Genomic DNA, 27,538 nt, shown 5'->3' on the forward strand with positions numbered 1-27,538 from the left:
GGCACCCTAAATCTCAACGCACAAGGTTCTGCTTAGAAAGCAGTCAGTGAAGAGAGAATATAGACAAGAACTATGCTGTGAGGCGAGAGGAATGGAAGAGCAGGTCACAAGTGAGAGACGCTATTCCTCTTGAAATGCAGAAAATTCAGAAGTTATATCCAAGTGTAAAAAAGTTTCCCACAGACAGCTATTTTAGGTTGGGCTTATTCTGGTTCCTGTTCTTTCTGTTCTGGATTCCTGGTATGAGATTTCAACTGCAGCATCCTGCTGCACTAAGTCAATGTCACTGGCTTAGATGCTTCCCATTTTTTTCCTGAGAGAGTAAAAAGATCTCACATGAAATCAAGGGGCCATTCACCATGTTGCAGATGATATTACTTATCATACACAAGTTGTTCCCAAAAACCCCACCAAATACAATACTGTTTATTTGCTTTCACAAACAGTCCCTCAGTACAGTACAGTAACCTCCACTGATCCTGCGTGCTCCTAAAATGGGGAGACTCGTTGCTCAAGTCAAAAATGAACAGGGACACTTGCATCTCACTGCACAAATCTGACAAGAAGTGGAATTCAAATTCAGAACACAAACCACTTGCTCCTTATGCTTTGAACAAGCCATTGCTACTATACAAATAAGTGTCTGGATTGCAACAGCTGAAGAGACTTTTATAGAAAGGTCTGTACAAGCAAGTCTCCAGTTCTACCGACGCTATCCTCTTAAAGTTATAACGCCTCTCAATGCCACTAACTTGGAAGTTCTGGCTGCATTTCTAAACCTCGCTATTGCTGACAGTGTCCCATGTTCCTGACACCTTAGAGCTTGTAACTGCAAGCACACAGTACCAAGCTCTGCACTCCACATACTTCCTGAGCTGCACAGAAATCTTTCGTTTCTTTGGCATCAACCCTTACAAGCAGAGGTCCTGCACCAGGCAAAGAAGAGGAAGAACACTGTTTCATTGTTAGAATGCAATTTAAATCCGACACCTTACAAAGTAGTGAACACCTTACAAAGCACTTTCAGGTGTCACAGTTTATTTTTGCTTTTGGTAATTATTTGTGAAAGCAAAATGATCAAATACAAGCTCCCATCCATTCCTTGTACCCAACCCACAGCGTGCCTCAAACCTTGCCAGCACAGGCATTATGCTAAATATGTTAAAAAACTTTCACTAAGCTCTGACCCTCTAGAAGAATTCCTCGTCTTGTAGACAAAAAGAACACATCCTATATATAGCTTACACTGACTTGTACTCTAGAGAGACTGAAGAGATTGGCTCTGATAGATGTGGTGCTAATCATTTTTAATGTCTCAGAAGATACTGCAGCCTGGCTATTTTGGGACACCTTTTCACATTAGGAGATTCGGTTTCCTTACCCATTTAATCAGAAAAACCCTTTGGAATTCACTTTGAAGTGCTCTGCCTCGCTAGATTCTGACAATTAGTTTCCATCTGAAAAAAAAACCCAAAACTTAAAAGCATCATTGTTAACACCTAATTTTTAAATACTTTCTGAAGTGCCTGCAAACTGTGCGGTTTAAAAACCTCAGGAAACTCATAGCCCCTTAAAAGCAAGCAAAATTCACACCATTACCTGAATTCAGCACCCAAGCACTGCTGCATGGAAATCGTGAACACAGAAGTGTCTCATTCAAATAAGTCACTCTAATGAAGGTGTACCACTGCAGTACTCCTTACTGTGAGAGTGGTGAGGCATCAGAACAGGCTGCCTGAGGAAGCTGTGGCTGCTCCATCCCTGGGAGTGTTCAAGGCCAGGCTGGACACAGGGGCTTGGAGCAACCTGGTCTAGTAGAAGGTGTCCCTGCCTGCAGGAGGGGGTTGGAACTGCATGAGCTTTAAGGTCTCTTTCAACACAAACAATTTACCATTTTTATCCCCCTCCGAGCATCATACTACAGTATGTGTGCTTCAGCAAGATGCACAATTCCAGTTAGCTGGATTTTGTGTGACTTGCAAAAGTTGTAAAGGCTGATACAGGCAGAGAAATCTATTTTCTTTTTAAAACAAAATAAGATGGATTTTACTATCACCAATGGCAGGAAATGGATTAGCTGAAAGCTACAGTCTGGATGAAGACTCCTGGAGGTTCTTTCTGTATTGAACACAAATTCCATGTAAATTAGTCATTTCATGCCTTTCACGTACAAAATCCAGCCATCTTGCATGAAAAAAAAACACCTTAAAACTTTGCCATTTATGATGTAGAGCCTTTAAGATCTGTCTGTTTAAATAAGTAATGCACATTACATTATGGTACCTCATGGACAAAACCAAACAAAAACTAGAACATTAGCTAGATGCAACAGGACCCAGATCTGTGACCTTCAAGTTCACAGAATCAGAAGTGGTTTTATTCTCCATACTTGGCCTAGTTACATTTAGTTTTGTTTCCCAACATTGTCACTTCTTGCTAGGGAATAAGACTTGTGCAGAGCTGTGCATTTTCCCTGCCCTGAGAGGTCACAGTACAAACAAGCAGCCAGATCTGACTGAAGTAGCTGTCAGACTGCAAAACAGATGAACAAGAACAGGGACAGCTGCAATATGGTGCCAACAACCAGAAGAGTGTTCCCTCCCAGTCCTCTGATGCTCTTTGTCTCTGCAAGGGTGTGGATGGGCACAGGATCTTTCTCTTCCTCTCCAGCTACACAGCACAGCAGTGCTTTGGCTCCAGGCACTGAAGTGAAGCTTCAGTAGCAAGGGGGGTAAAGCAGGAGCTTCCCTGGTACAAACCACGGTGACCACATTGTCTGGAATGGGGAGCTCAGCATTGCCCACTCTCCTCCTCATACCCAACTTACAAGGCTCCAATCAAGCCAATAGTCTACCCTGATGTACAAAGTTTGCTAGTTTTATTGTTCTTCATTTCCACTTAAATTTATGTTCTGGTAGCTACTCATGACTTTATCTTTAGAAATGTTGCTCTTAAGATGCCCTTGTTTCAACTCAAAAGGTACAGAAAAAAATTATCCTTAACTGCATATAAAAACCCCACCAGAATGAAAACAGAGCTGCAAGTCAGCTGATGCTTCTCTCCTAATCAATCAGTATGCAAACAGGGAAAAAACCCTGAAGAATTAGTTTGAATGCTGAATGTAAGTTCTGTCTAAATTTCAGCTGTGTATGTACACAAGCAGTGAGTCAATGCTGGGAAAAGATAGGAGGGGTTATACATTCATGAGACAATTCCTGCAATACAGCTTTCCATTATTGCAGAATCACAGAAACTGGCCAAGGATTCTGACTGCTGTGAAATACTCAAATCACATCATATCTATTGTGCAATGTGTGGAAAAGGTAGCAAATGGAGACAGAACACAGCCAAGGTCCCAAAGGAAAAGAAGGTTCTTCAGCCATTGCTAGACCACTCAGACCGCCTAACAACAGAAGTTGGAGAATATTCCATCCTATTTTAAAATCAAACAATAAAAAAGCTACAGTCCCAAGCACTTCAGTTACTCAGGACAATGAGGTAGTGCACTGTCTGACACACAGCTGAAGCCATTAGAAAAACCTGTGGCTTCTTACTGGGATACAGCCAACTTAAAATTGGTCAGTGTGGTTGGTATAGGTTAGGAGGTCTCCAGATGCTCCATCAATGGAGGGAACTGCTGGTACAGGTCTAGAACAATCTAGACCCCAAGGGGAGTCTGACTTCCCTTGCTAGACACATCCTCTGGGAAGAACAGCAGAATGTCAGACTCTGCAAGGTACAAAACAGCAAAGGTTTAGCAAGTTCCTCAAGCTACTTCCAATACCTGACATCCCACAAAGGCCTCCAGCTATGTGCAGCACAGCAAAGAAAGGCTACACAGATCATGAAAGACCACAGCACAGGGATACACAAATCCTGCAGCAGAGAGCTGCTGCCCCATGAGGTTTAACTGGCTTTCTCACTGCAGATAACTGTGCCTGAGGAAAACAAGCTCGGTGAAAGCAGAGCAGTGCACTTCTCAGATTTAATTATCCTGTATAAATGAGAGAGAAGGAGATGTAAAGCTAGAACTTGAATTTGCTGAGAGATACTGCATGAAAAGCCCCATACACAAGGCTTACCCTGCAGGACCTCTTTCTTTGCCTGCCACAGAGAAAACTAAAGATTAACCTCTCAAAGCCTGGGAAGCTACTTTTCCCCTGAACTTCAGCTTTATGACATGTTGAGTTTTAAAGGAGCTAGTAGAAACCATAAACATAATACATAATGGTTTGTCAAGTGTTTGGGAGAGAGATGAGGGGGAAGTAATACAGCTTGTAGCAACATAAACAGAGAAACTCCCTTTTCTGGGGGGAAGTAATTCCACTGCATTGGCAAATTCCTGATCTATGTAATATGATGGCAGTCTGGAAGTACGCAACTGCTGACCAGCTCTGGATGCCTGTCCTGTCCAACACAAAGTAAACAAAATTGCACTATAGCACTACAGTTCCAGTGTTGATGGCTTGTGGTGTGGTACTTCCTAACTCACTAGAACACAGCCCATCCCACTGCAGGAGCAGAGAGGAGCAAAGAGTAGTAGGTTTTCAACAGCAATCGGGTCAGAGCAGCAAGAGGGAATTCTGTATTTCATGTGATGCCAGTAAAACACTTACAGGGTTGTGAACCTCATCTGTTGAATGACGAACAGCCCACCAGTCAGACGTCCATTCCCAGGCATTCCCTACAATGTTGTACAAGCCATATCCATTGGGAGGAAATGCAGTGACCTACATGAGACAGGGAACATGGTGGCAGTTCTGTAACCACTCAATATGAAATACTGTTTTTAACCCTGATCACCAGTCTGCTGAAGGTGCATTTGCCTTTAATAGGAGCTTCTGCCTTCATAGCTCAAAAGCAGACACCAAATCAGTAGTGCAGAACTGTAACATTTTTACAAAATTCATTTAAATAAAACAGAAAGAAAGAATGAATCATTATCACCCTCTATGTTCTCAGCATCACATTTCCACTATGGCACACAGCAGCTTCTCATTGCCTCTAAATAAAGAGGCACTGTTTGACCAGCTGACACAGACCTGAACATAGCTTTACTGATCTGACCTCCATGCTCATGTTTACAACTTCCCACAAACAAAAAGCAAGGGTAGCTGTCACCTCATGCGTATGCAGACTTCTCTACTGATGAAGATTTTGGACTTGCTTTAACTACCATTTAATACTTCATTCACATTCTTGATTGCTTTTAAAATCCCATTCCATTGTTTGCCATACCAGACTCAAACTTTCCAAAATAGGAAGTTTAATTTCTTTTAAACTGTTGATGAGTTTTTGTGCCTTGGGAGCAACTACCCAAAAAAAAGAAGGTTCAAAGACTTGCCAAGCCAAAAGTGCAAACAGAAAAGTATTTGTTTCTGACTATAAACTGTCTGGAAAAAGAGAAAAGAGGTCAGTTTGAGAGGAGCTAAAAGTTAAAATGAAAGTAATCTTTACTTTCAATTAGTTTTTAAAAAGTGTCCCTTGATAATACTCAAGCCTACAGTGAAATACACTGGTGAAAGAGCACAGCCAGCCATAGCTCGTAGTGCTGAACACAGACCTTAATTTTAGGAAGACTAAGTTCATTTCCATGTGATTAATTCACTGAGACACACTTACAGGAGCAGTTCCTTTGTATCCATCTTCTGCAGTGTTATTAGTTGGGAAAGTTCCCTGCCAGATATTGGCATAATGTTGACCCTTGGGCTGAAGCTTGTTGCCCCATGGGAAAAGCCTATCAAAAGACATACAACAGAAGAGTTGTCACACACTCTTTTGTCTTTAAAAGATATAAAAAGGGTTCTACAATGACAATTCATACACAAAGAAGGGAAAGGCAGTGCTGCCCTGTGCAGTATGCAGCCCAGGACACAGGATGGAGAAGACATAAAACTGTTATTCACCTCGTCTTCCTGTCCCCCAACCCATAGTCAGGTAAAAGGGGGCTCCTGTGGCCCTAAAGCTGCTGTGCAGTGATGTTGTTATTTACTTCTTTAGCTCTTTGCAACTCATTTGGCCGTGGCACCTTTCATGTCCTGCAACAGCAACAGTCCTGTGTCTTTGGCCTTCTGTCACATGCCTGCTCTCTTGGGCTGTCTGCATTCTCCTCCTGTTATTGAGTTCAGATTACAATCTATCACTTAGGTATTTAGGGAAACTCACTTGCCAAAAGTAATCTGTTCAGGGCAAGTCTGTTATATGTACCACAGCTGTGCATACCACACAAGAAAAAGACATTGAGGGTAATAAGAACCCACACAACTCTTCCTTATCTAGTAAATACCAGTTTTAAACATTTATCAGGGACACATTGGTGAGAGGTACCTATTTTCCAGGCCTCCTCGACAGCTGTATTCCCATTCAGCCTCAGTTGGTAACCGCTTCCCTGCCCATGTGCAGAATGCCACAGCATCATTCCAGGAAACATGAAGAACTGGATGATCCATTCTAGGGAGCAAAACAAACAGGACAAGATCATCAGTAGAAATAGGCAATCTCACAGCTATACAGCACAAACACCTTCTGAAACTGGTTAAGAGATGGCTACAAAGGACTGTGAGCCTGTCAGTCCAGTGAGGAAGTTCACAGTTCAGTCACAACTGGAAAGGTATTAATTACTTTTACAGAAAAGCTATTTAAAGGAAGACATCAAGATGTTGGAAGGGAAATGCAGCCATCAGAGAAAAACAAGGAAGAGAAAGAAATTAACTTCTGTTTGTCTCATCATGCTTTTACATGCAGCTCTCTACAGTTGACTTTTGCAGCTTGTGCTTTCTCATGGTCTCACCTCAGAAACCTGCTGCACCCAGGAGTCAGCAAAGAGCTATCGATACACTGGCTTTTGTGGAAACATAGGTGCTCAGAGCCTCAAAGGAAGACAGCACAAGCCTGCATCATTGCTACTCCTTGCCAGGCTAATTTAACAATACCTTAACAAGAAGCCAGGATTCTCAATAAGGAAATTTACATTGCAATGTAATGGTGAATGCTCTTCATTTCCCTGTGTGCTCATCTCTTTGCTGTCAGTTGTGGGGCTTTTAAGGGAGAAGTGAGATGAGAAAGAGTCCTTACTCTCAGCTACACCACCTTTTGCAGCACCCAATCCAGGAAAGAGTGAACTGAAGAAATTTACCAAGAAAGTATTAATCTTTGGGTGTTTCAAGTAGTGCACAGCTTACACAAAAGCTCCCATCTTTCCTTTGGTTTGGATCCAGGATTGCCCTTACAATCCTGATCTCTTTCTCCAGAAAAAGACAGAAAAAATGCCAAGTCATTCTTGTCACAAGGATCCAAGCCTGTAATAGACCAAGATACTTCAAAAGCTGAAGGTGCAGGTCCAAAGACAGACATAGAGGACTTTGCATTAACTTGTTTAACAAGCCAGCATTGGTCTTTTACGTTACTTTCACATGGCAAGCTCACTAGCAGTTGTACTAGGCTAGGTTTGCACCATATGAGACCAGATTTACATGGCAGGTTTCCAGCTCCTATCTGCTGACTGTGACCTGAATTTCTGTCTCCCCCTAACAGTGCCTCCTGATATTATCTCTATTTTTGCCTCAGATAATTCTTTCATTGCCCTTGGAGAACAGACAACGGACTCATTACTAAGCAGTTTAGCCATCAGAGAAGTTACACTAACATAGCCCTGTCCTTAGAGGACTCAAAAACATGCCGCCATCTACTAGATCTAGGCTAGAGTCTGACTTCATTTCAAACAGTTTTGGAACTTTATCTAGTTGATTAAGGCAGCTACTGCCAACCTCACTGACACCTGCCTAATGAGAGCAAGAGCTGCAATGTAAGAGGTCCCAGATGAAGACAGTCACATCCGGATAAGCACAGAGTAACACAGTCAATGGAACAGCAGCCTTTGACATGTGCAACCCAGGGCTAGTTCTGCAGTATCCATACAAATCACCTAAGAATAATGAAACCTCTTGATTTGCTAGTCATAGAATCCATTCCACTTTCAAATGGAAAGAGACTGCATAAAGACATGGGTCAGCAAGTCACAGGGTTCATGCTAGCAAAGCATGGCACTAACTATAGGCTATTAAGTACAGTTTTACAAACTATTTATGACTTCTAGATAAAGACACAACTGATTTCCCACAATAATCACCCCACAAAGCATACAATAAAAAGCACAAAGCTTTCCAGTCTTCTGCTGCCAGAGAGAGGCCTCCAAATCCCAGATGGAGGCCACACTACATGGACTCCTAGAGTATGCATGCAGCTAGTATTTAGTTTTCCTCTCCAAAACCAGATCTACACTGAACTCTCTAAAGTTCCTGACCCTCTGAAGATGCACTCTGCTTCACTGCTGCTATAGAAACATGAATAGAAAACGCACTGAAGCACATTTCAGCATGGTCTCTTTTCCCTTAGGTGGAAAGCGTGGACTTCTTGAAATACTACTACATCATGGACTATATGACCTCTGACTATCACATGCAACACACTAGAACACAGGAAAACAGTCACAAAGGCAACAGCAAAGGGGCAACTACTTAAAACCCCTTTCTTGCACCTCCATTCCTGGAGTAAGTTTACAGGTATATTTACAAGCAGTGTGTATGAGAACTGAATGGACACTTACAAGCTTACCTGTTGGAGATACTAGAGTCAGGACCTTCTGGGTGCTTCCAGTTGGCTCCCTTCACAGGCAACCACCAAGGAGCAGCTGCAACCTAAAAATGGACAAAGGGAAGAAAAGACTTCAATTCCCACCTAAAGGCTATTCTGAAATACCACCATGTGACAGGCTACAAAGTTTGCACCCACAGCTCATGGCTCTGCCTGCCACAAACTGACCTATTATGTTCCAAATCATCTCTGATAAAACAAGATGCTCATTTGATCCACATTCCCAGGGAACACCACAGGGTAGGGAACAATAGGAAAAACACACCACCCATAAAACAAGTGAGAGGAAGACCAAATCCTGAGCATATTTTACCCAAGTGCTGCCCTCTGGCTGTCTCCTTCCCAATTTTCTCACTTGCAGGTCTGATGAAAGGCACAGTTCATCATCTTTCAATGCCCAGCCTCCAGCTGCTACCTGCGATGGAGCACGCTGTCCTCTCAGAAATTCTCAGTTCTTGACCTCTGAAAACATGTGCCAAGAACACTCAGAGGGTGGTGGTTGGAAGAGGTCAGCTGGAATGTTACAGTTCCATCCTTTCACAACAGTATGCCCACGGTACAGTGAAACCGGCTAACCTCCTGGCTGTCTCCAGTCTGACACGCTATGCAGAGATGATGGAAAAAAGAGACAGTTTGGGCTTAAAGAGAATTTTCTTCCCAATTATTTGCTCTGTAGACTCAGTGTTTTGGAATAACTAAAACAAAACCCTGATGATGTCCTTTAACTACAGTCAAAGCACACATCTTGCAACACATTTGCTTTCCAGTTCATTAACATGGTAAGCCGATTTTAAACTATTTGCTATCAGCTTCCAGAAGGTGGAGACAGAAGAGCCACAGAAGTTAAGTGAAACTGCCTTTTCTTTCCAGTTGGTTTGCTGAGCAACATTAAGTAGACAAAATACTCAGTAACAATGCAGACATCAAGTACTTCTCCCTAACCCAAAGTCTCAAATTCAGCTCTGCAATGCCAAGGAATTATTCCTGGAATATATTAATTCAGGATTGCTTCTATTCAGCTTACTTCAAAGCTGAGAAGGTCAGTGTGCAGCACATTTAGCTATTCTATTCTGATTCACATTCACTTAGAAATACTTATCTTAATGATAACAGGTCCTTTCAGAAAGTTGAGGCTAAAAAGAACACTTATATTAACCATCAATAGCGGTTTTATTCCAGCAGCTTGAATGCTTGCTGCCAAAATACTCCTGCTACAGAGATGATTTCCATAATGGACAAAAATCAAAGTAAATAAGCCTCCAATGTTTTAAGAGTTCAACAACCTACCAGCTGCTTAGCCCCAGACTTACAAGATCCAGATGCTCCTCTAACAGGGACCTAAAGAATAACCTTCAGCAACTTCTATCCACTCTACTGCCCCTCATCTTTCCCCACTCAAGAAATGGCAAAAGGAATCATAGAATATTTATTTCTCTTCATCACACTGCTAAACCAACTTTGTAAAGTGTTATATATACAGGTAGGAATTGTGCCAAGAGTGTTATACTGTAACTAACCAAATCCTCCACAGGGAAGTCAAAAGTAAAAGTCACTGAAAGCTGGTACTCAGGAGACAGAGCACCATTCCAGTGAAACAAATTTAACAGCAACTTCTGGGAGGAAGCTGCATCCTCCAGCAGTGAATAGCATTTAATATGTAACTATATGTGCATGAGAGAGAAAATTATCTATGACATAAATTGTTAAGAAAAAATCTGGTCCAAACACATCAGATCCTTCATTTGAATGTTTCAGTACGAGAATAAACTAGCAGAGCCCCTACCCTTCTCAAAAAAACATGAGAAGTATTTGATCTTCTTACTAGAAACTACAGCTCTGCTCCTAGGATCCAAACCCAAAGATGGACTCTTCATGCAGAGAGACACTCTGCTCAACTCTCATAGCACTAAAGCTTCAGAATGACCAAGCCGCTAAACAGATACTACAGTCATTAGGTCTAAAACTAGTCTCATTTAACCAATTCCTTGTCTGTTTTGAGCTTTAACCTTTAATCTATAGTCAAGATAGGACAGAAATCAAAAGTTAGAATACTACAGCTATTTAAGGAAAAATAAAAGAGCCTTGGTACCATCTGCTAAATGCTCTCCATGCATCTCAAAGATCCCAAGTAAGATTTCATCCCAATAGTTTCAAAGCACAACACATTTTTGTAAATTAAACCACTGGGTTTTGGATAAAAAGAAATTCTCTGCAGGAGACTGCAAAGACTTACACTTCAGAAGACTTTAATTTTGGAAAACACTTTTGTTATGCAAAAGAAAAAGCAGATGCTTTCAATCAGAATGGTTTATTTTAAACTGAGAAAAATATAGTCTCTCCGCATAAGAGCACTACGTGTGCATGTCTTCTGTTTTTGGCTCTGCTGAACTGAACACCAAACGGCTGCCAGTCCTTGCAGAACACCCAGATCTTCAGAGCAGTTACACATGTAGTACTAGGACAAGGATAACAATGACAGACTACGTGCAGCCTTCAATAATTAATTGAAAACTTATCTAAGTCAGGCACTGACAGCAGCAAGCAGACACCAAGATGCTCCCTCCAAAAGAGAAAGTCATCCACCTGAAATTCAGTCCTTTCAAGCAACTTCTCATAAGTCTTTAAAGCTTTTAATTGCTCTAAATCTAATTAGTAGTAGAACTAATTAGACAGGGATATTACAACATCACAATTAATACAGCAAAGCCCTCCCTTGCTGCTAATGAGCTTAGTTACTTTCAAAATGCCTAGTGTTCTCATGCTTCACTCCAAAACATGTGTTCTGCAGACTGGCAACAGATTCATATTGCAAAAATAGCAGCACATGCTGCTGAGTAGATCTTGAAGAGATACTGAATTAGAGGACAGTATCTCCTTCATTTAGATTAACTCTTCACAGCATAGGCTCACACTTGAAACAGAACTGGTTAAACGTAACTGCCCTGATAATGTTATACAACTGCCTCGATATACAGGAAATGCAGCTCTGGGAGCAAAGCACAATTCAGAGGCAGAGAAGCTCAATGCTTGTTTTGGGCTGATCCAGCTGAAAATTTGGATTATCCAGCTCTCTGCTCCAGGATTAAACTTTAAGGACTCCCTGTTCTGCTTACCACAGACTTGTAGCACTTTAAGAAGAAGAGAACGCTGTATGATAACAGTGGGAAGATACACTAACAGTTAATTCCAACCTACAAGTTTTCCGCTCAAATGAAGCAATTTGCAGCACTAAAACCTATACTCCCACTATCAGATTGCATAAAATTCAAAGTTTTAAGTACTCAATTTTCTTTTCAAAGTAGTTTAGGAAATCCTAACTTTAATTGCTCCATTAACTTGTGATTTCAAGATTTTTAAGCTACTTCAAAATTATCTTGAAGAAAATTCTTTACTAAACATACCTAGAACAAATGAAAGGGGGGAACATCAAGAAAGTCGCTTTCATTGCCAGCATTACACCATTACTAGTACTACAAAAGCAACAGCGAAACACCCTTAAAAACACATCCAAAACCGCAGCCAATAGCCATGAAAACATCTGTATTAGTCTTGCACCTAACATGGCATTGGCTATGTTAGGAAAAAAACAAAACCAAAACACTTTAAGTCCAAATTTCAAATTCAAATCACATTTATGTATTAGAAAAACTACCAAAATAAACTCAACTGAGCAGCTAAACCTGGCTCCAATTCCATTTCTAGCATACAGGAAGTCACTTGAAATAACAAAGCTGTAGATCTTAACTGTAAGTTAGGCCTATAAGATGATGAGGAATTCATGCTGTCAGCCAGATATATAGCACTAAACATGGGGGGTTTTATGTGCTAGATCATTATAATGCTATTTTACTGTAATAAGGCTTGTATACACTTGGTGAAGATGAACATCTGGAAGAAGCAAAAGTTACCGCAGAGTAAGAACTTTAGCAATGTAGGAATCAACTGTCTGAAAAGAGATTTTCCAAGTGCAAAGTAGTCTGGAAAAAACTGGTTCTGGTGGGTTCTTAAAGAAACATACGCACACTTCAGTTTCAGAAGCTGATTTAATAGGTTGCCACTTGTTTGAATCCGGTTGTGTTAAGCACCGTACATGCAAAAGCATCCTCTTGGCTGCAAAAGGCATGTGCACAACAGCTGGAAGCAGGGAAGTTACAATGCATTATCTCTGGGAAATACAGGCAGTGGTCTGGGCACACTCACTGCCAGCACTGGTAGCACGTGGGAAATAACAGTTACTCAGTAAAGAATGTAATTTTTGGATGGGGTTTTATTTTATATTCATGTAAGGCAGATTCACATCAATCTCTGTCAATTTTTCCTCCCCTAAGCCATATCCTAAACCCTCAGCAGATGATTAATGAACTACTGAAGAGGCAGACAGAAAAGAGAACACTTTTAGTAGGGTAGGGAGTTTAAGAAATAGAAACGACGACTGTGCAACAGCTGTCATGTTCCCCTCAGAAACCACAATGAAATCACATTAGCAGCAGTCCTGTTCACAAGTAATTTTACACCTATTTTTTAAGTAGCTTTGTGCCTTCCCAACAAACCTCAAGAACGTCCTTCCCTCGCTAAGATTCAGGGCAGAGATCTTTCTCCCACCTTGCACATGTGGCTCCCAGGCGTCACGACATCATCTCCTTCCCTCTGCAGCATGGGAGCCCACTCTGCCAGTAATGGGGCAACATCAACCTCCACCTGCCTGTAGACGCAGACTATGGATACAAACAGATCAGTACAGCCCTGGGATTGTGATCCAGCCATCCCAACCATCAGAAGCAGCAGCTGCTGCACTAGCACAGCCCAGCTTTGAGCTGACACTTTCCCGTGCAGATTTTGGCTGGCTGCTGTCATCACGTCTGTGAAGTCCTGCTCTAGGTCAGAGAGGGAAACCAGCAGAGGGCAGAGACAAAGCTTAGCCCCAGACTCTGAGTCAGCTTTGCAGATTCAGAACATCACACCACAAGGGGCAGTTTGACACAAGCCAGAGCCATGTAGTGGTCCCACTTGATTTTTCCAAATGCAAGGAAACTCCCTCCAGGAGATGCATGCTCCCCATTCACCTTCACCTGTCTGCAGCTCTGCTTCTCCTTTAGACCAGTGCACTGAAAAATGCCCGAACATGACCTATTTCTGTGCCAATCATCATCTCCATAGCAATAGGCTTGTGTTTCAGTTGAAACAGCTGTAACTGAGTCAGGGGGACACTGCAATGTAGTGTGGAAATCAGTACCGCTTCAAGGCTCAAGACAAAGACTAGATCTCTCCTAGCCAGCTAACAAGGTTATCGTAGCAGCTGTGTTAAGGGAGACATCATCTGCACATGCAGCTATAATTCATATCTGTATTTGAAGACACTCTGCAGACAGCAAACCTTCTGTAACTATGTACATAAACTAAGCTGAAACACAATTGTCAAATTCTCCACTTCATCACTAACCAAGAACACTGAAACAGCTTACAAGTAGACAGTTGAGTATTTTTTTACTAATAGTTGATGTTGCCAGCTTCTGCAAAGCTACTGCAAGTCCCATGCTCTTTATTATGTCAATTAAAAGCCCCAGCTTCCCAAAAGCTCCAATTACAGAAGACTGTTTTCACTATTATTTTCTAAAGTTTCTAGCTTCTCTCATTAGCTCAGAAATGAAAGCAATCAGGGATTTTGTTTGATGTTGATACTATTTGCCTTAAGTCCAAATATCTTAATGTAGTTTGAAATTGCAGTACTGCAAAAAACTAAAGGCAGCAGCCTCATAGAATAAATATATTCTAAAGTCATCAGTCAGAGAAAAGATTTCAGACTTAATTAGAAACTAGTACTTCACTTTTTACAAAGAACCTTTTCTCTTTGCATAAGGAAATGCCACTGAATCTCATTCAAACACTGTAATGCTTCACAGCCATGTCAAACCTCCAAGAAAAATAACCAAATATACTCCGGTAAGATTCATTAAGTGCAAGTTCTGGAAGCTTCTTTTGAGGAACTAACATTCCTGGCGAGTTCCATCTCTGGAAGTTTATTTTTCAGCCAAGTTAGTATTTTTTTCCAATAACCACATGAATGTAAGGTGTAAGAAAACAAGGCATGCATAGATATATCTACAGCCTGAGGCACAAGCAATGCCCTGCTTTAAAGCTGTAGTTTATGCTGATAGACTAGTATTACTTGTAATTCCCAGTGACAGATCCCTCATGCATATCATTCTTTATCCCAGTAGTGAGAGTGGGAGTACAGCATAAGACAGAGATTAACAGTTCAATAGCTCCATCTTCCCAACTCCTTACAGGTGATATCTGAACCACTGGGGTCTGCAAGAAATAGGTTCACCCATCTCCTCCTTTGATTTCAGTTTCCTCTCTAAAAAGCATCTGAAATAGCAAAAGCCAAGTGTAGTATAGATAAAATTTACCCTTAAGGCTGTAGCATTTATCAACTTCTGCTTATGCATCCTATATACATTGACATTTTAACAGTATCAGACAAATTATACAATAACCTACCTGCCACCCCAAGCCACAGATAAGCAAGTTATTACTGCATGCTACTAGAAGTTCATCCTCCACAGTAACCTCTGCAAACATTGCTGTTTCTTGTTTATTTGAAATAGTCATTTGAGATGCTTAATGTTTTCATTGTTTTTAGAATAGGACTATGCCCTTCAAGTGACAGGGTAGAGACACTGCTATAAATAGGCAAAATACACAGCTCAAGAGGTTTCCATGTAAACAGGGAAGAAAGCAGCATCCAGTAGTTCTAGATTGACCAGAGCTCCTTAACAGTATTTGCTCAGGCCTGTCAGTGAACCAATTTCATTGCATTCTTAGACCAAAAATGCAACACCCGTAAAGGCAATTGAAGTACACAGATTTGTATGCTCTCATGCTCTTCACTGCAGAATGTATCTGGCCTAGGAGCAAAAATTAATTTTGCTATCTTCCACAAGCCAAGAATAAAAAATGTTCCCACTATCTGCCAGTGAGCAAATCTGTCTGATGCTGTACTCCAACCCTGGTAAGTGCTGTCCTGTTTACCTTTTTCATGGTAGCTGCACAGCAAGTGAAACTCCTGCCATTATGTGCAAGAGCTCGTGAATCCCCTCCCTGGAAAGCATATCTCAGTACCTTCTCATTTCACAGACACAATCTGCATGCTTTTTGCTCTAGGATACATTAAAATCCGATATAAGTGGCATTTTACAATGCCATGGAATAGCAGCACTGAGCATGCATTTCCCCCCACTCTACTTACCTCTTAACTCAGGGAGAAAAAAGAGCAGGAAAAGAGTTGCATCATAAAATAAGAATAACAAAAATGTTTGAGCTTTTTCCATTTCCCCAAATTCTCTCGAAAGAGAAGGAAAGAAAAAAAAATAATCTCCAAGTGCCAAGCTATTGGAAATTCTAGGCTGTGTTTTATCTATGACATCTAAACCAAAGGCCAAATATCCAAGAAAGGCCATAACTCAATAGCTATAATAAATGCAGTAATTAGGAGTTGCCTTTAACCTGCAAGTCTGAGAATTTATTTTAATATGTGAAGCTATCTGGTTAAGCCCACACAAAATATTTTGCTTTCAAAGGACCTTCCACCCTTGCCCTAGAAAATCCTTTTTTATTTGCAGAAGTCCTCACCAATTCCATCAGCAACACCCTCATCTATCACAGAGCTAACTTTTCGCTCTCTGCCACGCTACCACTTCAGACCTAGAGGCCAATACTAAAACTCAAGTTCCCAGAAATCTAGAACAATTCAATTATTGGCTGCTACACCCCTTTTTACTACTTCCCTTCCAGAGGAAGGTTAGGTCCAACCTACATTTCTTTAGCAGTGGCTATCTAGGAGACTAGCTCACCTCCAGGAAATGCACACCCAAAGCTCCAACAATTATTCTACGTGCTAAGCTGGTTTGCTCCTGCATTAGCTTTCACCAGCCCCACCTCTGTTCTAATTTAGCTGTCTGCTCCTTTGAAGGCCTATGATAAATTTGTCTGGTTTAAGAACTGAAGAAGCCAAGTTGAGCAAATAGAGCAAAACCCCTGGATATTCCCCAACAGAAGGAAGCACTACGTTATTTATAGGAACTGTTATATACCACTGAGTTCAGTATCTTCATTTCCACCTCTCCCCAGTTCTTTCATTGTGTGTGAAATACTACTTCTAAAATACAGAATCCTGTCGATCTGCCTATATTACCACATTTGTGCTTAGCACCCTTGTGCTTCAGCTGGAGAAAAGCCTTATCAAAACATATCTGAGCCACTAAGGCAATGTAAAAGTACAGTTCTTTTCCCCATCAATCTGGTGGAAAGATTTTCAGTACCAGTAACACACCAATGGTTATATCTTATTTCTGCTTTTCCTGGTGATAGTTATGATTCAAGAAGGTTCATACCACAAGCTAAGGTATTAGTTGACTAAGGTATACATTGAGGAAAAAGCTTTCATCTTTTCTCTGGCTGATCATTATAGTCTGCTGATGCAAACCAACTTCACGCAACGTACATGTTTTCTGATTACAGTTGAACAGTCACCCTGCAGAGGCCAAGGTTTAAAAATCTGCTCACTTTTCTTAAAGTATTTGATTTTTCTTTTTAGTAGAACTTGACCATTCTGGGCAATGTAACAAGAGCTTTTATCTTTCAGTGTTTCATTCAAGCTTGAAGATCCATAGGAAGAATTTGCTTTTGCAGAACCCTGCCCCACAGTTGGGATTCATCTGCAATAAGAAGTTTCTTGCAAATCATCAATAGAAACTTGTTTCTTGAAATCTTGATCCATAGGAAGCTGCTAATGCATTTTTAGTTTCAGTTAGCCAAGATAAGCATGGCCTATGGAGAACTGGGCTATCTGAGAAGCATCTGACTACATCTACCACCACATCCCCACGGCTGATGCTTCCCTTCCCTGCAGCTGAAAGACGTGTGCTTGTTCTAGTGTACAAATTGTACTGTCACAAAACCCAAAGACCCCCAAAACAACTAAGGTCCTTGCAGCACTCTCACCTTTCACAGCAAACGCATACTACAGCAGCAAAACGACATAGTTTTGAGAGGCAGAAGCATATAGAGATGAAATTCTAAGCTGTCTCTTCAGACATAACAGTTTCTTTCCAGTCCTATCACTGAGCTACCTTCTGACGCTTTCTCCTTGCAGACAGAAGTTTCTTGCTAAAAGTTGGATTTCATGGTATGTAGCTGGTGAGGAGGCAGGCAGACAGGAGGAAAAAAAAGCTGTGTCTGGTTTCTTTTTCACTTCCTCACAATATTACCATGTTTTAGAACATAAGTTTGTCCACAGCACCAGCATAATGTTAAGAAGTGCCAAGCTACAAGGCAGGCAGTCACTATTCTCCAGATCACTTTACCAAAATAATTAGTACAGTCTCTCTGTGTCCATTTATCAACGCTCTGCATGCAAGCGACTCACAAAATGATTTAATAATAAATACTGAAAACATGGCAAAAGGACAGACTCCTGAAGTTTACTTTTAACAAATACAGAAAACCTTCATAAAGAACCAGCCAAAAAGACCAGTTTGGGCTCCAGTCCAGCTCCCTGGCATAACGCTTGTTCTGTTAGCATCAGAGCCAACACTTAAAAATTTGGCTGACACACCCAGGAAAGTGGCTCCCAACACTCTGTATGTGTTTATACAAATAGCCAAGGCTGAGCTTCCACCAGCATTCTTAGGGTTTTTTTGTTTTAAAACAGGGAGCCTGACTTACAGATTCCTGCATCCCAGAAGTAGGGCAGGAAAAAGAATTTCTCTAATACCGACTGTTGTGAAGATGGGATGAGCCCCTCTGGATTTATTCTACCTTCAGCATCATTTATGGCAGTATCTGGGAAGTCCAATTTAGTCATCTTCTTCTATCTCATAGTACACAAACGTTAGTTTCTTGCAATCTTTGCTTCCTTGCAGCAGGGAGCAAAACCAAACAGTTTTTGCCAGTCATTCACAGCACGCATCCACATCAGGCTTCCCAAAACTCCAACTGTCTGCCCTTTGAAGATAAAAATCAAACTCTGCAGATTTCCCTTCATTTATGTAGAACAAGGAGTATTCACTACTGCAAGTTACTGCACCATGCACATGGAAGAAAATTTTCTTTGATAAACTCTTTTGAAGAAAAATAAATGACTAAACACTAAAGTCCCAGCTATTCCCAGTTGTTTGTCATAACAAATAATAATCCTCTAAACCTTAGAAGTTGCACCTTGGATCAAATGGCATGCCTAAGTAAAACTCTGCTACTAATTAAATGAAACAATTTCATCTCAAACTGTCCCACCTCTCTTTGCTTACATAGCATCAAAACGTGCAAAAAGTGGCAACAAAAACTTGCCTTCCTATATAGGCGCAATTTCACTTGATGCTTACTTCTGTCTACCTGAACTATTGCCAACTGATGCAGTTTCAGTCCTGTTACCTTATTCCTGCCTTGTGTACATCCTGATTCCCTGTGATGATTCAAGCAGTTGCAGAATGAGCCAAGTTAACTTTGCTGATCCAAAAGACAATTAACAAAAAAAAACAAATAAATTCCTACATAGAGTAAATGGAACTTGAAGCTATACACTCCCCCAAAATTGCCACACTATGAATATCAGAATACCTAATTTCTAAGGCCTTTTCAAAAGCATGGGACAGGAGTTCTGGAAATGCACTATGTTCACCTGACCCGAGGATAACTCTGATGAGTAGGAACCTCAAGAGGTCATCTTGTCCAAACTTCTGCTCAAAGCAGATAAATTTATCCAGGAGATGATAAGACATAATCTGCTTATTACCTGGAGCTGTAAAGGTTAAGTGACCCACTAAGGTTAAGGAAAAGGGAAATGATGCCTAAGAAAGCCCAGCACAGAAGGGGAGGGGCAGGGAAGCTGTCATTTTATTTATTTTAACCAATATTCACTTCCACTCAAGAGGAAAATTAGATCAGCTCCAGTTTAATCAGCACTGCCCCTGCCAGCATCACCGTGTTGCCCTAGCAAGACTAAGGGAACTGAAAAAGCAGCAAGGTATACAGGATATTCCACAAAGAAGGAGGAAAAACAGTAAACTTAAGCCAGTCATAATATAATTAGGAGCCCTATAGACTCAGGTCTGCCATAGAAATGGCACTTCTTTGGAACATTTGCTTTGAGTTAACCTAGAAAATGCACTCATGCAAGCACTGCTGTCATATCAGGTACCCGGATTATCCTCATTTTCTTAAATCGGTAGGATCTGGGATTTACCCACTTTCTTTGGACTGTACTGGCAGAGCATGCCAGCCACATGTACATGTGCTTTTGGGAGCCAGAAGCACTCCTGTTCTTCACCTACACAGCACATGACTCAGTAGAGCCACTACTGACAGCTGAGTTTCTGAAGCATCCCTGTCTCACATGTAATACAAATAAACAGTCCTGTATCTGCACCATTTACTACCGGCCTAAATACCTCTCATATAAGAAGCAAAAAAGAAACAAGAAGGGGCTGATACTAACCTTTGGCTAATGAGAAGGTGTTTTTTTTATTTGTTTTTTTACAATGAAGAAAAATGAATAAAGGGCAGAGAATAGACTGTACATCTCCCACATCTGCAGGAGTCTTGTTATTCTACACCAAATACTCCTCCTTAAACCCCATCTTTGTACATGGCTTTGGGAGCATCACAAAATTATGGCAGATACTACTGCCATAATAGCTAACACATGTACCCCAGTGATTGGCAAGTAAGTTTTACCCTGCTGTGTTACTCACTGCTTGGTGGATGTCAGCCTTCACTTTTTCACTCAGCATTCCCTCAAACACAAAGGAATCGCCAAATTTCTCTGCCTGTAGAAAGAACGCAGGATTCAACCATACTATCAAGGGAATGTTATTCTTAAAATGCCACTCACATTTACAGCATTCTTTTACCAAGGATAAGAAAATTCTAATAGAAGTTTAGAGCTCTCTTTCAGGGAAGCTATTTTGAAACAGAAAAGAGAAGGCATTTTATCTCTGGATGTCATTGTTCTTCAGCAGCCACTGGACAGATGGCAGCTCACAGAGCTTCTGTGATTGTTTTTACTTTTATTAATTAAAAATGCAGTTCTAGTTGTCTCAACTGCTTTAAAATGCTACAGTCAATAACCTAACATTCAAGGGCATTTTTCATTTTTCCTTCAGGAAAACTAAAATACCAGGCTTAAGCCTTGTCACTTACTGCTCCTTCACCATCACTAGCACCATGTATCATTTCATCTAGCATTATAAAAAGCCAAAAGAAAAAAAAAATCAAATAATTTCAACAGATCACAGTACATAATACCAATATAAGGTGTGTGTGTGTCCCTTGGTAAATTAAGTGAATTGATATACCAGGGAAGTTAAAACACGTTATCATAATTCAACACATTTGCCCTTCTGAACTTTATTATATTAAGGTATTCAAAGACTGAGAATGACCATCACAAGCTGCTTCTGCACACTCAGAACTCTTCAAGAAGCGTGGCTTCAAAGAAGGATCCCATTAACCACCCAAACTGCAAGAAGTTTTAACATATAACTCTAATCTTTGTATTTTCAGTTTCAGAAGGGAAAGTGAAGAAATAAAGACTTCACTTACCTCTTTTGCCCAATCTGAGACACCCAGACAGAGACAGAAACCAATTCATCAAAGAATAAAAAAAACACCAAACAACCTTCCCCCCCCACTTCTTCTGCCCCATCTGAAAGACCCAGGAACAAACAGGAATCACCTAAAGAAGCCCAGATTTGAGTCTGACAGAATCAGGGGCTTTCTTTGATTCATTTGCTTGTTGTTTTGTGGGGGTTTTTGTTTGGTTGGTTTAAGTTTCTTAACAAACACTTTTGGTTCAACGAAAGGCAGTACACCTGGGGATTTCTTTATTCAGGTTTCATCTGCCACTGGAGTTCAGTTAATAAATGAAAACCAAGTAGGTTGGCACTATTTACCCAAAGTAATGTGGGCATTATCTAACTACACAGAAACCTGCTCAGCTGCATCCCCACAGAAAAACATTGCGGAATCAGTGCTGCTTACTCTGAGCTTATTTTTCCAAATCCAGTGGAAAAGGGGTACCCATGCAAGGTGGGAAGGGAGATGGTCCAAGTGGAGCATTCAACTACCCAAGTTGAGCCACGATCATGGTCTGAAACAAACTCCATCTGACGCAGCAGCATGTTTCAGTATCACTGCACGTGTGCTCACGCCTGAAGCTGTTCACAGCAAGTAAGCCCTGTTCAAGCTCAAAACTGTTAAGCAACTTTATTTTCCAGAATTTTTGAGGTAAGAATTAAAAACTGTGGATAAAAGCCCTTCATCCAACCAGAAGGATCCTGTCTTCCAAATGAGAACCAGTTTATCAAGCAAATTCTGCAAAGTGCCTCCTTAGAGACCTGATCATTACCAAGGCTTTTATTTGCCTAAAAGGCCTGTCACAGTTTCATAAGAGTTGCGTAGGAACAGTCAACTGTCAAGAAAGATCAGAGCCTCAGGCACAGGTAGCTTCTTTCTTGGAAAAACCTTAACATATTCTTTCTTAGTCCATTGTTCCCAGCAACAGGCACAAAACTATTATTATACATGCTATTATATCTTCTTCAGACAGCAGGGCTTTCTATTGCTCAGCTCATTAGCAAGTAGCTGCACTGAGCTAGCTTGCAGAGGTCTCAGCTATCATCAGTTTTTAAAACCCTTCTTCCTTCTTCCTCTAAAATAAGGAAGATATAATATAGCCAGGGTATTAGATATTAGGATATCTAACACAGTTGCACTGGGGCAAAGATGTCCTAGGACCCAAAGGTCAAAAAAACCCAGCCAAACAAACCAACCCAAAAAATCCTGCATAGACATCTTGAGCCATCTGTTAGCTTCACCCAGGCTGCCTCAGTCATGCTGCAGGGAAGACATTAGTTCAGCTATCAAGACCCTTACTACATGTAACAGCATGCATGTAAATGGTTTTTCAGACCCCTGGGCAGCAAGGCAAGACAATTTCATTTCTCCTTGACTTATATCAGAAATATTCTAGCATGCAAATCCCAAGCAAGTATTGTGACAGCCTTCAAAGCAGAAAAGCCTAAGTGTTTCATGGGGATTTTGCCAACACAAAGAAAGATGATAAGAGACTGTACACCCTTCTGCCTTACCTCAGTAACGTACCCAGTAGAATTCACAAATCTCTCAAATTCCTCATTGCTGACCTCGTACTGATCCATGTAGAAACTGTTAATGTGGACTCTTCTAGCAGGCCACTCTCCATCTTGCTGTATTGCAGGCTCATCAGTGCCCATTGTAAACACTCCTCCTGGAATAGCAACCATCTGCAGAGAAAACACCAACCAAAAGATGATGAAAATAAAAGACTGAAAAGCCTCGTACCAGTCTTACTCATCCTTCACCTCATCTTTGGAGGTGCTTTTGCTTCGAGCAGCATTTCACTGACAAAACTAGCACAGCAAAATGGCAACTGTCATCTTGAACACCTCCTGTTTGGAAGAAATAGCAAGCAGAACTTAAACTGAGAATAAAACCCCCATTTGCATGAATGTCTGGGTAATTAAGAACTTTCACTGAGGGTGATGCTTGTGCTCTAATATTAGAGGAGAAACATGTTCTCTTGCTGTACCTAAGAGCCAAGAAATAATTCAGAGTCCTTTCTGTTCATTTTCAGATGAAACACTTTGGTATTTCACTCTATTCCTAGGAAGGCTCGATGCACCCATGAATAATCTGGAGATTGCAAAACTGTGAAGTGCTCTTCTGCGGACAAGCATGTGCTTGTCTGCATACCGACTACAAATGGATTTTCATTTAACGACAGGCACGTGCAGCATTTTATTACCAACCACACTGCTAACTGGCAGGTAGACAGAGCACCTGCAGCTCAGTGTGCCAGAAACGAGGCAAACTTTCAAGTCAATTATGTCCCCCTCCTCTGGGGGACCGGCCTTGGGCAAGAGCCTCAAGATTCAGAAGTAAAGGACAAATAACAGGATAATATTTTAACTATTTCAGTGATGTTTTTCCCTCTAAGGCCTCAGCCAGTTTCCAGAGAAACAGAACCCATTTTCCTTCAGTTTTAGTAGGCTCTTTCCAGGAAGACAAGAGACCACAAACAGAGAAACACACTCCTCACCCAAAAATCAAGAGCATCCATGATCCCTGCTCAGAAGCTTGTGCTGGAATAAGGAATGACAGCTCAGCCTTTGTAAAATCTTCCTGAATGGCAGGTGATATTTCAAGGGCTGACTGCACAAGAGCTAGCTTGCCAAGAAGTCACCCAACTCATCACCAACAGGTCAAAGACTGAATTCGGCCACCTCACACTGGATCGAAGAGATCACATGGCACCTCTCCTTTCTGTGTTCAGGATTCACTGACAGAACTTAAAATGAACAAAGCCCGTTCTAGGAGACAGTGGGGGTTTATTGCAAAATCCTATTGTTTGGTATGCAGGAAATTCAAGTCTAATAACAGAAACATTCACTGATAAGTTTCCAGACTAGCACACTTCCAACACTGCTCCAGAAATTTAGTTTAAGTTCTGACAGAGCAAGAAGACTGAGTTTTAGATATATGACAGTTCAAACACAGTGGAATAACACCCTATGCAATGTGCATATTAAACATAGCCAGAATGCAGAGGTAAGGTTGTAAAAATGTGAACTCATGTCACATTATTTAGATGACAAGGCAGAGTCACAGAAGGTCAAGAAAGCCATTTTCGATTATAGCACCGATGAAATCATCAGTTACTTTACAGCTTCTGGAGTTTACTGTTATTTATGTAGTTACATCATTAGCAGCATACCAAATGATCAGAAAAAGTTCACATCAGCTATTCAATACCTTTCCCTACTTAGAGAACCTGAAGCATTCAACATATCCAATGTCATTGTTTTTTTTTCTCCACTACAGAGGTCTTCTTTTGCTTGGGTCTCTCCCAGCAACACTTAACTTGCAACAGGCCTTGTAAGAAGTGGTACAAATAGTTTTTTCCTTTGAAGTACCCACATTTAAAGCTAGCTGCATCCCCATAATTTTTCTCCACTAAAAAGAATCTGAGCACTTACAGATTGTCTTTAACCAAATCCATAAAAGGGCTTCAGGATAAATTTGCTTACATTTTTTAGGACTTAGGGAATGACAACGTGGCGCAAAGTTGCACCACTTCCTTCCAATCTTTTTCCAACTCACTGTAGCTAAAACAACTCCCTGAAGCAGTCTTCAAAGCAAGATTTGGAGCTCACTTGTGAGCTGCTGTCTAAAAGCATGTGAAGAACTAACTCTCACTTTTCAGCCTAGCATTCATGTCCAAAACCTGAACCATCTCTGCAGATTGCCAGTGTCTATTCAGCTAGGAATGGGCTTCCTTGGAAACCTGCTGTTTGCATACAGTGACAGCCGAGACTTCCGCATACCCACCGGTGTTGTGCCCAACTGACATCAAATATTGATTCCACGGGATTATCCCCTTCGCAAGGCTCATTTCACAGCTCCACCCCATGTTTAGAAATAGGGCCCTCCTTTGGCAGTCAGCTTTATGATAACACCTCATAGGCTGAGAGGATGTCTGACAGCACTTCTCAGCCTGAGAGCAATGGAATACAACACTAAATGAAGAACAGATTCTCTGCATCAACATCCACAAACCACACCTGTATAGTTAATGAAGCAGGTGTAACATCCAGTTTTAAAACACAGGTACCTAACTCCAAGGGACTGATCTCCAAGAAACATCAAAGCTGAACTATGGAGGCAGAAACCCAACAGCAGCGCCTTACAGATACATCATTGGCTGTATTAGGTAGAGTGTGCAAGAATAAGTGCCTGTAAATTCACTGTATTACTCAACTAGCACATGCAGTTCATTGTCCTCAAAGCTCAACTTCAATAATAGGGATCACATTTGTCTATGATTATACTTAGTTAAAAGTATTGTTTTCATTTAGAGCAGACCCATTAAAATGCCATCTCCCCAGCTCTAAAAATGCAGTGGAAACAACTAATCCTATCTGTGGTTGAAGGAGAAGCCAATTCTTCCCTCACTTCCCTTTTGGTAAAAACATTTTCTAGCTAAGCATAATCAAGTTACGCTGTGGACATAGCTTTAAACCCAGGAGCAATTACTTTTCATTACATATTACTGAAGGTGCCAGCTGCCTTCTATAAAGCAAGAGTCAAACATTTTTTTTTCACAGTGAGACCCACAGTAAAATGCCAATATTAAGGTCCTTTCCAACCCTAACTATTCTATGATTCTATGATTACATTAAATATATATTAGCAACACAGGGCCCAAGTGCAATATGAATTATTTAATTCATACTCTTTATATATAATCAAATACCTTAAGTACAGCCTGCAATAGCAAAACTGCTGAGCACCCCTCCCTTTACTTGGTAGGTTCTCAAACTGACTGCATGACACAGGCTTTTTCCAAGCTGACACAGCTGCCAAGCACTAAACACCCCATTTGCAAGCCATCTCACACAAGAACAAGATCCAAGTCTGGTATAATTTTGACTGCCAAAGTTTACTAACATTTTCCCCAAAATGAAGCAGCAATCCCATTCCTAATAACTGAAGATACCTCATACAGCGAGGCATCTGGTCTCCAATAACACAAAAAGCTTTGGTATCCTGTTGCAGTAAGCACTGTCATAGCACATCGACCCACTTTAAGCACTGCCTTCATCAAGAAGGCACATTGAGCACACAACAGTATCTTTCAGAAGAGTACCAACAGCAGCAGAATGGAACAAGCACTTGAAGAGACTTTCACTAAAAGCAAACCTGAAAGGATATCTAGATATGGATACATAAATGATGGCTTTTCTGAAAAACACACACGAGATGGCACATCACCTATCAGCGCTTCAAGTCCATTGACACCTAAAAAGAGATGGAGCAAGGGGGGTAAACACATCAGAGAATTGATATTCACTAAGTATGGGAACTCACTAGCAGAGGTATCACCTCACCAGCCTGTACAGCAAACACAACCCCGCTCAGGTGGATACTCTGGCACACGTATCCCCGTGGTAACCAGCTCGAGGCAGCGGGAGGCCTGCCAAAGCAAACAACCGAGAAAGACACCCGCAATCCGTTTGTCACCTTCCTTGCACACGGAGGAGCGCTGAGGGGTGATGGGGGAGGCCAGCAGCACACGGCCTGCACAGCTCAGGTCTCTCCCCATCCTCAGGGGCACCCACATGGCGCGGGAGACGCACGGGCTCCCTGAGGCGAAGGGCGGGAAAAGCGAGGCGAGGCGCCGGTGCCTCAGCCCTGCCCTCACAAGCCCGGCCCAAGAGATCGGCTTCCACACGAGTTTCTGGACAAAAGCTCGCCCGAGGACCTCCAACACCCCCCGGCCACTGCCCCACGGCCCGCCCGGCTCCCGCCTCAGGGCGCGGCCGCAGTCACCGCACCCCGCCCCACCGCTCACCGGCCTGCGCCCAGCGCTCCGTCCGCCGCTCACTACCGCCGAATACCGCCGCGCCGCCTCCTCCCGCGAGTCACCGTGGCTCCGGCTGGCGCTGCACCCGCAGTCCCCACCGGGCCCTGCCTCCCCGGCGGCCGCCGCCAGCCCCAGCAGCAGCAAAAAGCGACAGCGGGATAACCAAGCACGGGCTTCAGCGGGCGCAGCCATGTTAGCGGAAGCACCACGTGACCCCACGGTCAGGTGATAGGCCTCGCCTTAAAGGGGCAGCACCCCCGGACTCCCGTGCCTGAGCTGTGTCGTTACAGCCGCTCCCTCCCGCGGGACACACCTCATGGTGGGCGGCTGTGCCCCGCCGGGCCCGGCCCGCTCACACAGCGCAGCTCCTTGGAGAGCTCGGGTTGTGCCTGCGAGAGGTACGTGAGGAGAGTGAGGAAGCGGGAG

General features: G+C 42.0%; 1 protein-coding gene across 1 annotated transcript in view; it reads right to left on the reverse strand.

Annotated features, from left to right (window-relative positions):
- SUMF1 (sulfatase modifying factor 1) overlaps positions 1–27,318 on the reverse strand; it is a 35,700-nt gene extending 8,382 nt beyond the window's left edge. Inside the window, exons 1-7 of the mRNA XM_062630381.1 lie at positions 27,101–27,318; positions 22,800–22,973; positions 20,403–20,477; positions 8,614–8,696; positions 6,328–6,450; positions 5,623–5,737; positions 4,617–4,730 (exon numbers count right to left, since the gene is read on the reverse strand). Of these exons, the coding sequence (XP_062486365.1) occupies positions 4,617–4,730; positions 5,623–5,737; positions 6,328–6,450; positions 8,614–8,696; positions 20,403–20,477; positions 22,800–22,973; positions 27,101–27,304 (888 nt within the window). The 5' untranslated portion in view covers positions 27,305–27,318. The remainder of the gene's footprint in view (positions 1–4,616; positions 4,731–5,622; positions 5,738–6,327; positions 6,451–8,613; positions 8,697–20,402; positions 20,478–22,799; positions 22,974–27,100) is intronic.
- Positions 27,319–27,538: the final 220 nt, after the last annotated feature.

Source organism: Pezoporus occidentalis, unplaced genomic scaffold (assembly GCF_034315485.1).
Source record: "Pezoporus occidentalis ecotype Australia unplaced genomic scaffold, CSIRO_AGI_Poc_V1 ctg35, whole genome shotgun sequence".
Lineage (NCBI taxonomy): Eukaryota > Metazoa > Chordata > Aves > Psittaciformes > Psittacidae > Pezoporus > Pezoporus occidentalis.